The sequence below is a fragment of the Balaenoptera physalus genome (genome assembly GCF_965194825.1).
Source record: "Balaenoptera physalus genome assembly, chromosome: 19".
Taxonomy (NCBI): Eukaryota; Metazoa; Chordata; class Mammalia; order Artiodactyla; family Balaenopteridae; genus Balaenoptera; species Balaenoptera physalus.
In genome coordinates this window covers 54864817-54877193 of record NC_138900.1, presented here as the reverse complement: position 1 = coordinate 54877193, position 12377 = coordinate 54864817, and the positions used below count along the sequence as shown (strand labels likewise).

General features: G+C 37.2%; 1 protein-coding gene across 2 annotated transcripts in view; it reads left to right on the top strand.

Annotated features, from left to right (window-relative positions):
* Nucleotides 1–12377, top strand: part of SF3B3 (splicing factor 3b subunit 3) — a 47415-nt gene that overhangs the window by 11322 nt on the left and 23716 nt on the right. For both annotated transcript variants that reach the window (XM_082438977.1, XM_082438978.1), the window contains exons 7-10: nucleotides 297–434; nucleotides 1233–1336; nucleotides 8390–8555; nucleotides 10602–10697. In XM_082438977.1, the coding sequence (XP_082295103.1) occupies nucleotides 297–434; nucleotides 1233–1336; nucleotides 8390–8555; nucleotides 10602–10697 (504 nt within the window). The remainder of the gene's footprint in view (nucleotides 1–296; nucleotides 435–1232; nucleotides 1337–8389; nucleotides 8556–10601; nucleotides 10698–12377) is intronic.

Sequence of the window (12377 nt, the reverse complement as noted above, 5' to 3'; positions counted from 1 at the left end):
TTTTTCTCTGGAGGTAGTTCTTGCCTTATTGATCTGATTAGGCTGTAGAGTGGAATTGTGGCTTTTTTTTTTTTTTTAAACGTAAGCTTTATTATGTATTTATAGTAGACTAGAATTTTTGGTTATTGCGTTTTAGTCCTGTGACTGGCAGGCTGCTCTGAGTCAGAGCTTGCATGGAGAGGCTCCAGATGCCTCTAGGCCTTGGATGGCCTGTATGATCCTTGTCGGTAAAGTGTTGAATTCCAGAAAAGGAGTACTCATTTCCAAGATGTTGGTTGTGTATTTGACTTTGCTAGAATGACCTGGATGACCCTGAAAGAGGAATGATTTTTGTCTGCTCTGCCACCCATAAGACCAAGTCAATGTTCTTCTTTTTGGCCCAAACTGAGCAGGGAGATATCTTTAAGATCACTTTGGAGACAGATGAAGATATGGTAAGTAGACCATGGAGGGAGGGAAAAAATTGAAAAAAACCTATTTGTTGTGGTTATTCTAGTTAATGAAACTTTCTACAGTTTCATCCTAATTTTAATATAATTAAGTAACTTTATTTTAAAAACTGATATGTGTGTGCATTTAAGGTTTACAGAGTGGTTTTATAAACCATTTGTTCATTACAACTACTCTCTGAGATAGAAAGGATAATTTACAAGTTAAAAAAATGGAAACAGAATGCCTTAAAAAGTGGTTGCCTAAGGTGTTAAAGCTTTTAAAGTTTGGAACTGGTACATGAATGTAGGTTTTCTTCCTCTGGTTAACAGATTTTTGGTCTGATCCCATATAATGTGAGAATGGGTAATGCCGTTTCTAGTGAATAACAAGAGAAAGCTCTCCATGTCTACTGAAAACTGGTAATATACATGATCTGTTACTTTTTTCATCCCATGGAAGAGTGCTGAACACCGGGTGATTTCTTAGATACCTGTTTAGCTCAGGAGGTGGCAAGTTTTTTTTTGTAAAGGCCAGGTAGTGAACATTTTCGGCTTTTGTGGGCCATGTGGTCCCTGTCTCAACTACTTAGCTCTGCCATTGTGGCACAAAAGCAGCTGTAAGCACCGTGTAAACTGCGTGGCTAGCCTGAGGGTTGTAGTTTGCTGACCGCTGGTTTGGATATGAAGGACAGTATTTTATTTGCTACTTTGCTTACTACACTATCTTATAATACTGGGCTATTTTCCATGGCGTGGCTTCACTTGCCTGTACACTAGAATCTTTTTCTCTTTCCACTCCAGGTTACCGAGATCCGGCTCAAGTATTTTGATACTGTGCCTGTTGCTGCTGCCATGTGTGTGCTTAAAACAGGCTTCCTTTTCGTAGCATCAGAATTTGGAAACCAGTGAGTAATCCTTTTATTACCCCATTTCACCCTGGTTACTATAAAAGTTGGCAGGAGGGAGATGTAGTTTCAAGCTGTGGAGCTTTTCCCAAGAATGTTTTAGTTTCTTCAGAACAAGTTTTGCTCTCTTTCCCCTTTTATATCTTTCTCTTGGTGACTTCCTCTACTTTAGTGGCTTCAATCAATATCTGTGGGTAGCTGCAAAAAAACAGCTTTAAAAGTGATCTCTCCTAAGCTTTTTGCTGGACATTTCATTGAATAAATATCTATTGAACTACTTAGTGTTAAGTATATGTTCCACAGACACTTCACTTGTATAAATCTGAAGTTGAACCTCATCAGAACCCATAGCTTCCCATCCACATCACCAACCCTTCCAACCTCACTTTTTTTTTACATTCTTTTTTTTAATATTCGTTTCCATTATGGTTTATCATAGGATGTTGAATATAGTTCTGTGTGCTATGCAGTAAGACCTTGTTTATCCATTCTATATATAAAAGCCTACATCTGCTAACACCAACCTCCTAATCCATCCCTCCCCCAACCCCTCCCCCTTGGCAACCACCAGTCTGTTCTCTATGTCTGTGATTCTGCTTCTGTTTCATAGATAGGTCCATTTGTGTAATATTTTAGCTTCCACATATAAGTGATGTCGTATGGTATTTGTCTTTCTCCTTCTCACTGACTTCACTTAGTATGATAATCTCTAGTTGCATCCATGTTGCTGCAAATGGCATTATTTTGTTCTTTTTTTTTTTTTAAGTTTTTATTGGAGTATAGTTGCTTTACAATGTTGTGTTAGTTTCTGCTATACAGCAAACTGAATTAGCTATACATATACATATATCCCCTCTTTTTTGGATTTCCTTCCCATTTAGGTCACCACAGAGCACTGAGTAGAGTTCCCTGTGCTCTACAGGTTCTCATTAATTATCTATTTTATACATAGTAGTGTATATATGTCAATCCCAATCTCCCAGTTCATCCTACCTCCCTTCCCCCCCAGTATCCATATGTCCGTTCTCTACATTTGTGTCTGTTTCTGCTGTACAAGTAAGTTCATCTGTTTCATTTTTCTAGATTCCACATGTAAGTGATATTATGCGATATTTTTCTCTTTCTGACTTCACTCTGTATGACAGTTTCTAGGTCTATCCACATCTCTGCAAATTGCACAGTTTCATTCCTTGTAATGGCTGAGTAATATTCCATTGTGTATATGTACCGTATCTTCTTTAACCATTTTTCTGTCAATGGACATTTAGTTGGTTTCCATGTCTTGGCTATTGCCATTCTCAGTATTTCTGTTAATGTCTGATGGGGCAGTTCCAGCATCTTGAGTGTAAAGTCTCGATTTTGCTGTCCTCTACAACTTTCAGTTGAATGCCAAGTTGTTTTTACTTCTGTATCCCTTTTTTTTGGTGTTAGTCTGAACTAGTTCCCTAGTTTGCTTATTGCAGTTCATTGTCTTTCCTGTAAAACTTGGCCTTTATAGAGTCATCTCATTAAGCAGACAAGACACAACCCTGATGAAATCATTTCCCCATCCCGTGTTATAGTCTCTGATGGCTTTTCATTGACAAATGGCTTAAGTCTGAACTCTAGCCTTGAATTTAAGACCAGTATTGAAGACTCCAAATTGCTTATGAGATAAGCTGCCATGGTCTTGCTTTCTAGTTCAAGTTTTGCCAGTATCTGCTAAAGTGTGTGCAGATCACTTACCTAATGCTATTTCTTTGTAATGAAAATGAAGGTGTTGTCTAGAATTCTGCAATTCTATTCCAATTTTGCCTTGTCTCCAGTTGTTCTCCCTTTCTTTAACATGCCTTTTACTCTTCCTCATTGACTATTCCAACGTCATTACTCCTTTTCCCAGTTTATATACCTCTTTTGATGCATTTTTCACATTTAGCCTGTTATTATGACTATTTTCATCCATTTCTAATTTTTTAGTTTTTTAACGAGGAATTTTCATTGTAGAAAAGTTAGGAAAGTTCATGTAAGCAAGTATGTCTCCTGTAATCCTTCCACCCAAAGATAACATTTTTTTTTGTGTAGCCTTCCTGTGTGTGTATATATTTAAATGTTTCTACGGAATTGCAACTATGCACTATATATTGTTTTGTAACCTGCTTTTTTTATACAGTAGTAAATAATAAATATTTTTCTTTACCAATATGTACAGATCTTTAACATTCGTTTTTTGTTAGCACCTTTTCTCTCCCCCACTTTTTTGTGGTAAAATACATATAACAAAATTTCCCATTTTAACCATTTTTAAATGTTCAATTTGGTGGCATTAATTACATTTACAGTGTTGTATAACCATTACTGCCATTTTTCCAAACTTTTTTATCACTCCAGACAGAAACTCTGTACCCATTACGGAATAACTCCCCATTCCCCTTTCCTCCAGCGTCTGGTAACCTAAGTGGAATCATATAACATTTGTGCTTTTCTGTCTGGCTCATTTTACTTAGCATAATATTTTCAGAGTTCATATGTAGTAGCATGTATCAGCACTTTATTCTTTTTATCTCTGAGTAATAATGCATTGTATGTATGTATGTACCATATTTTGTTTATTTACCTGTTAATGGACACTTGGGTTCTTTCCACCTTTTTGGTATTGTGAATAATGCAGCATTGGACATTGGTGTGCAAATACCTGTTTTAGTCTTTGTTTTAAATTATTTTGGGTATGTACCCAAGAGTGGACTTTCTGGGTCATACCGTAATTCTCTTTAACTTCTTGTGGAACTGCTAAACTTTTTTATAGCTGCTGCACCATTTTCCATTTCTAATGTATGAGGGTTTTTGTGGGTGTTTCATACAAATGCCAAACACTAATAAGTACTTTTTGTTGTAAGCATTTAGTAAATGTTGACTACTCCCATTCTTGTTATTTTACTCTGATAATGTAGAAAGTTTTGGAAAATGAATAAAAGAGCAAATAAATAATGAAAATCACCCATAATCCTAGTATTCCAGAATAGTTACTTTTTAACATTGTATCTGCTTACAGTGTTTTTACTTTCTTGTATTTATATGTAGTTTTATTTTAGAGAACTGCATCAGTCTATAAAAAACTATTAGTCTACTATTTCAAACACGCAGTATATCCAAAAATCTTTCCATGTCAATAAGTCTGTATTTTTCACTTAAAATTATTTTGTTTTTTTATTATGGAAATTTTCTATCGGGCACATAACAAGAGAGAATAGTATAATTAATGAACTTACGTGTGCCCATCACTCACCTTCAACAAAGGCCAACCCATGGCCAGTCTTGTTTTATTTATACCTCCCCCAAATAATAATAATTTCTTTTCTTTAAATTAATTAATTAATTAATTTTTGGCTGCATTGGGTCTTCGTTGCTGTGCACGGGCTTTCTCTAGTTGCGGCAAGCGGGGGCTACTCTTCGTTGTGGTGCACAGGCTTCTCATCGCAGTGGCTTCTCTTGTTGCGGAGCACAGGCTCTAGGCGTGCAGGCTTCAGTGGTCGTGGCACGCTGCCTCAGTAGTTGTGGCTCACGGGCTCCAGAGTGCAGGCTCAGTAGTTGTGGCTCACGGGCTCCAGAGTGCAGGCTCAGTAGTTGTGGCACACGGGCTTAGTTGGTCCGCAGCATGTGGGATCTTCCTGGACCAGGTCTCGAACCCATGTCCCCTGCATTGGCAGGCAGATTCTTAACCACTGCGCCACCAGGGAAGCTCAGTAATTTCTTAATATAATAAAATAACCAGTCAGTGTTCAAATGTCTATATTGTCTCAATATTTCATAAGTTGATTTGTTTGCATCAGGATCCCAGTAAGACTCATACATTGCATTTGGTGTAGAGAAGACATTTTTAATGGCTACGTAATATTTTATGGCTCTACCCCCTCTTGATGGATATTTAGGTTATTTGTACTTCTGCTATTATAACAGTGCTATAGGTTCTCTCGCCTTCTGAGATGGCCCACACTCTGTCTGTGGAGTGCGTTTCTGTCTAAATAAATCCACTTCTTACCTATCAAAAAAAAAAAAAAAACAACAGTGTTATAGTGAACGTTGTAGGTGTATCTTTGCATGTTAGCTGAATAAAGCCATAGTTTAAATTTCTATATGCGGGATGAAATTTTGATAGGGAATGCCAAATTGTACTTCAAAAGATGACATCAGTTTACATTCCCACCAATGGTGTGTGAAATCTTTTTTCTTTTCACTACATGAAAAAGGGAGAGTTAATAAGCTCTTAAAGATCATTGAGTAAAAATGGGCAGTTCAGTCAATAGAAAAATGGGTGCAGGATTTGAGCATGCCTTTCATAGTAAAAGAAATACTAGTGGTTTAGAAGTGTAATATGTAAAAAGATTTTCAAGCTAATTCATAATTGAAGGAATGCCAATCAAAACGAGGTGTTGGGCTTCCCTGCTGGTCCACTGGTTAAGACTCTGTCTTCCACTGCAGGGGGCTCGGGTTTGATCCCTGGTCCGGGTTTGATCCCTGGTCCGGTAAGTTCCGCGTGCCTCAAGGTGTGGCCAAAAAAAAAGAAAAAAAAAAACCACGAGGTGTTGTTTTTTCACCTAGCTGATTGGCAGACATTAAAACTTAGATAATAACCTGTCTTGATAAGGCTGTGGGTGGAATCAGTAGCTGCAGACATATAAGGTATTCTGTTCTTGCTTACCTTGTGCAGATAGTGTATTTGCTGGGATTTACACATTCTAATTGTTAAGTCTTCTAAAAGTCTTTTTAGAAGTAATACAGACAATGATTCCTTTTGTTCTAAAGAATCATAGTGTACATTTGTTGAGCACTTGTCTGTATGTAACAGGCACTGTTCTAAACGTTTTTCTTATATTGTTTTAGTTTGGGCTCCCCTGTAAGCAGAGCCCGAGACAAGCCTAGATTATTGGGAGGTAATTGCAGGAAGCAAGAGTGAGGGATCAGTGGGGAGAGATAGGGAAAAGAGGAAAAGCCAATATTAAGGGCATGTTACTGAGGTTCCTGCTGTGGACATTGGAAACCGGCTTCTGTCAAGACCTGCTGAGAAGCATGCAGAATGCCTCTGAAAATTGCCCACCTGAGGGTTAACAACACCAGGTCCTCTCCCTCTTGGGTTGAAGGTTACCCCTGGGGGCATGAAGTCCCCTGTACATCCTGTTGCTTAGGCAGCCCCCAACGGGATAGATGTTCTGAGGGCAGAGAATAGAAAGACTGCAGTGCACAGGTGGGATGCTTGTTAGAGTGAGACGGGTTTGAACTTGTGAGAAATTATCCATTACTGTTGCACCTGAAATCTGGAAGACTTAAGAGTGGAGATTTGGGGCATCAGAAACATGTGCTATGGGTGTTAACTCATAAAGCAAACTTATTTATCAATCAGATACTTAATATAGCATTTACTGTGTTCTAAGTACTTTACAAATATTGATGCATAACATTCCCTGTAAGACAGTGCTGTTAACCCATTTATAGTAAGGGCACTGGGGTCACAGAGAATTTAAGAAATTTGATCACACAACTAAATTTAACTCAAAGCCAGACCACCTGGTTCCAAAGTTCCTGCTCTGAAGCACATTAGAATCACAGAAACTGTTTTATCGAGATGCAGCCGTAGCAACCTTTCCTGTGATGGAGATAGTGAGCCCAGCATCCTCTTGGTTATCTGCGAAAGTGTCTTTGACGGGTGATCTTTTTCATCTGTATGTGGGCATCTTGCCTGAATAAGAAGTTTGTGTTATTTAACTTTTTATTTTCTTTCTTTTGAATGTGTTTGTAAATCATTCAAGGATAATAACCCTATTTACTTTTTCGTAATTTAGCATAGAATCTGATGAGCTTACCAGAAGGGTTATATGCTGGGGTTTATTTGGCTAACATTTATTGAGTGTCTTATGTATTTCAGACCCCGATTTAATCATTTTATCTTGCTCCTAAAAAGCTACACTGGATTGTTCAAAGTGCTTTGTATTGAAGGTTTGGTATATGACTTAAAGAATAAATATGACCAGCAGTGTGATTTTATTTTAATTGAGCTGCTTCCCAAAAGTGTGCTCATTGCACACTCAGTTTATGATGGTATATTGTTACAGATTATCTACTCCCAAATTGCTTTCCCTTTTTAATTTTTTTTTGTGGTTTGCCTTTGAATCAGTTTACAGACCCCCAGAGGACAGACAGGAGAAGGGCAAGATGATTTTGTTGCTTATTATCTCTGGATATGTTTATGTTTTGTTTCAGGAATAATACTACAGTATCTGCATACTTTTGTGAAATCACCATTTCTTGTTTTTTGTTAGATTTGGCCTGGTGACTGGTTAAAATAAGAAGTGGTTATAGATTTTCTTTGGGTTTCATTTATCCATATTTCATTTTATTTGACAAAAACTATGCTTACTAGGTGCGATGCAATGTTCTAAGTACTCAATGAATTCTTGAGGAAGGTACTATTTAATTTTATAAATGAGGCAACTGAGGCAAAGAGAGATTAAGTAATAATATGCAGCTAGTTAAGCGGCAGAGCTAGGATTCAGACCCAGGCACTCTAGTGGAAGTCCAGTACTCTTAACCACTGTGATGCTAAGGTCCTGCCACTGTACCAGTTTGAATTCAGTAGTCTTAATTTCTTTATCCCTCTTCTTAAAGAAATAGAAAACCCCAGTCAGATAAGCAGAGATCTCAAACTATAGATGCTGACTCAATATTAAAGTGATTTATGAGCATTATGTTGATGGCAAACATCTTCAGACAAAATATTTTTTAAATGCTATTTGCTTTTTTCCTTCCAGTTTTATTGAGATATAATTGACACATAGCACTGTATAAGTTTAAGGTGTTGCAGCATAATGATTTGGCTTACATACATTATGAAATGATTATCACAGTTCATCTCATTTGGTACAACATTAAAGAAATAGGAAAAAAATGTTCTCCCTTGTGTTGAGTACTCTTAGGATTTACTCTCGACAACTTTTCATGTATAACATATAGCATGTTAATTATATTTATCATGTTGTACATCAGGCAGAAAATATTTTAACTAAAGTCTTTGCTTCTCCCTAGTTACTTATATCAAATTGCACATCTTGGAGATGATGATGAAGAACCTGAGTTTTCATCTGCCATGCCTCTGGAAGAAGGAGATACATTCTTTTTTCAGCCAAGACCACTCAAAAACCTTGTGCTGGTTGATGAGTTGGACAGCCTGTCTCCCATTTTGTTTTGCCAGGTGAGGGTCTTTCCAGTCACTCCATATTGAACGGTGCTAGCCAACTGTTTCTGAATCTGAATGAGTTTAAAGTTTTAACTCCAAGTAAATGAAGGTCTAGTTTAAGAGGTTCATCAGCGTATCTGTGGTATTGCCAGAGTATAAGGGTGAAGCAACTAAAGGTAGTTGGGTAATTAAAAACCATTACATAAATCCTTGGGCTTAAAAAAATTTTTTTTTAATGATAAAAATCATGTTTTATAAAAATTCAGACTGTACAAAAGATAAAAAGTAAAAGTCCAACCCCCAATCTTTTCAACCCGCTATTCCACCGAGGCTGTGCCATTAATACCTTCCTGTGATTGCTTCCAGGCATTTTCTCTGCATCTATAAGCATTTGTGTGTTACACTTTTCTTTTTAATGTAAATATGCTCATATCCTTTACAGTATTCTGAAGTAGACCTTTTATCTCTTAACAGTCTGTGAATATCTATATCTCATTTTAACACTCATTACCTCCATAAAGTACTCCACAGACACTGGGATCAGTCAGTAACAGAACCTTTTTGGGAACCCAGGGTGGCCCAAGATGGGAATTGTGTCACTCACTACTGGCACTCAAGTGTAGCAGAAATTTTACCATGCTGTTGCATCCTGGATTCCTGGGGTTCCAGTGATCATTAGGCACCACCCTACCCTGTCTAGATGATTACACTTTTAGTGCAAGAGTTTTGCTCACTGTGTGCCAAGGACACACAGTCAGTATTCAGGCACTCTTCCTGGTAAAATTAGCAGTTCTGAAGTTAACTGCTTTTGTTCTTTTTGAGAAAGGGTTAGTCCTGAGGGCAATAGAAAATAAGTATGAATAATTCCTAATTGGATTTTTACTGATTTTTTTTTTTCTGCTTTCATTGGAATTTGAGGAGATAATTGTGTAAATAGTTTGTAGGTCAAGAATAACAGGAAGTTCAGGTATCTGTAGCAGGGCTATAAGCATTTTTTGCCATGTATCTCTTTACTAGCCTAGTGAGGCTTCTGGATCCCCTCTGTGAATAATATTTTTAAATGCATATAGTAATAAACATATGATAGCCAAGAGAGCAAATTATTTTTTAAATTGTGAAAAATTAGTATATGTGCTTCTGTAATGGGCTTAAAATAACAAGATAGTGCATTTAAAATAGGTGAGTTAATTTTTTAAAGAACTCAGTGTGAAGGTTGTATATGCTCACAACCCACATGCTTATCCATGTTACAGTAGGCTGCACTGCCTTACAGTCAAGAATTTTCATTTGAATTGTACAGTTTGACAAAACTACAATACAAAGAACTTGTTTCCACATGTTGATCAACAAATATTTGTACTGGAAAGCAGCTAGATGTCTGGGGTGACTAGTACAAGAACACATGGCTTCCCCATTTGGTGGCAAACAGTCAGGTGCAGAGTTACCCTGTAATTGGTCAGATACATCATAGGAACATCTGTAGTAGATAGGGCAGCTGTGATCATGTGCGTTCTAACAGCAGATCTAGTAAATGTAATTTTGAAATCGTGATGAGGGAAATGATATTTGGAGGTATCTGTAAACTTTAATATTGGTGACAAAGTCACGGATAACGATAATATAATTTATTGTCTATATTTTTAGTTGGAAGGAAATGCTGAGATTTCAGTTTGAGGTTATATAACAATTTCACTAATTGTAAGAAATACTTTGTTAACTCAAGAACTGATACAGGTGGGACTTCCCTGGTGGTCCAGTGGTTAAGACTCCGTGCTTCCACTACAAGGGGCACAGGTTGGATCCCTGGTCAAGGAACTAAGATCCCACATGCCACGCAGCATGGCCAAAAAAAAAAAAAGGACAAGCTTTTTTTGTTGGTAAAACTTGCTGCTTCAAACTGTTTGCTTTTTGGAACATTGGGTCTATCCACTCCATGCCCCCAGGGCCAGTAGCAATATTTAAACCTAATAAACTAAAAAGTGGTTTGTCGCCCTGAGAACAATCAGGGTTGGGTATGGAAAAGTAGCAGAAGTAGACATTTTTTCCCCTTTCTCTGTGCAGATAGCTGACCTGGCCAATGAAGACACTCCACAGCTATATGTGGCCTGTGGTAGGGGACCAAGGTCATCTCTGAGAGTCTTAAGGCATGGACTTGAGGTAAGATTGGAATTTCTAGATCATATGCAGGGTTTGGAGGAAAGCATTGACAAAGCAGCCTAAGGCTTTATTCTGATGAGATCAAAGATGTATTTAATGTTTCTGTGAAAGAAAAATGTTTTCTTCCTCCCCATTTCCATAAAGTTTAGAGTTTAAATTTCCTATCCTTTAACATGTTAGCACAGTAGGCACATTTTAAAAATCTGGCAAATAGGGATCAAAGGGGAGAAACACGTCTGTTAGTTCCAGGTTCAGTTGCTATTACGTGGAGGTTAGGAAATCTGCATGACACATTTTACTCAGTGTCCTTTTAGTGTTGGTCTTTTTTCGTAGCTTTTAGATACTTATATTTTTAACTATGTTAATATTGTGTATATATTTTTGTATCTTATTACGTTCCTGATTACTGTGTGCTCTTATGTCATTTTTAATGTTTTTGCAATATATCTCCACAGTGGGTGGATTAGAATTTATTTAATGAATCCTTTATTTTTTTAAATTTAATTTTTTTTTTATATGGCAGGTTCTTGTTATGTATCTGTTTTATACATATTAGTGTATATAGGTCAATCCCAATCTCCCAATTCATCCCTTCACCCTCCCACCCCCCGCAATGAATCCTTTATTGTTGGACTTTTTAGGTGATATGGATACTCAAAATTATCTTCTCAAATCCCACACCCTCTTCTCATCATGGTTCTAGTGTTGATGGCTTTTAGCAAGTGCCCTGGACTTGATTTTGTTAGGAGTAAAATAAAGCTTTCTCTGACAGTTTGCTCTTAGAGGTTGGGGTTGAGCAGACTCCAGGCTCTTAGAGGCCCACTGCCTGTTTTTGGAAATTTTTATTGGAACACAGGGAAGACGACCTTGGTTTTGAATTCTGACTCTACTACTTAATAGCTATTACTAAGCTTTATAGGACCTGCCTTAAAGGATTGTTGTGTGAATTAAATGAGAATGCGTATGAAGCACTTAGCTCAAGTTCTGGCATATAGTAACTGTTCAATAAATGTTAGCTATTAATAGTATAGTTTCAGAGAATTCAAAAAATTTTGACTGCCAAAATATTCATCAGGTCACCAAATTTTCGATGACTTGAACCCAATTTAGACCAGTAGTTCTTGATTAGTTACTTACTGCTAATTGGATCCTGTCGAGCATCTGATTAAAGCAAGCACTCAACACAAAAAATACATATATGCATTAACAGAAAATTTTGTATACCGTGTAAGAGATAAAGGACCCAATTAAGAATCATTGTTTGTGACTCCTCTGCTCCCTCCTAATTTTTTCCAATTCTATTAAAAAAAATCTGTGTTATATAAAACTATTTTAAAATTGTTGGACGTTGTTGTCTAGCTAGATTATGGTCTCAGTTGAACAAGGTCACTGTCAGATATTACATTTGGTGTATAGAGTGTGGTATACCTGACATTTACGTTTTATTGATGGTGAAGTTTTCGAAGATTCTCCTGTACCACGATCAGGTATTCCTGCTATTATGTCAGTAAACCAACAAAAGGGTAATGTCTTTCATGTATATACTTGCGTTCTTCCTATAAGATGTAGTTCCACTGTACAGTATAATAGGCTGCCTAATTTTTTATTTCTAGGTATTTAAAAAATACTTAGGGCTTCCCTGGTGGCGCAGTGGTTGAGAATCTGCCTGCCAATGCAGGG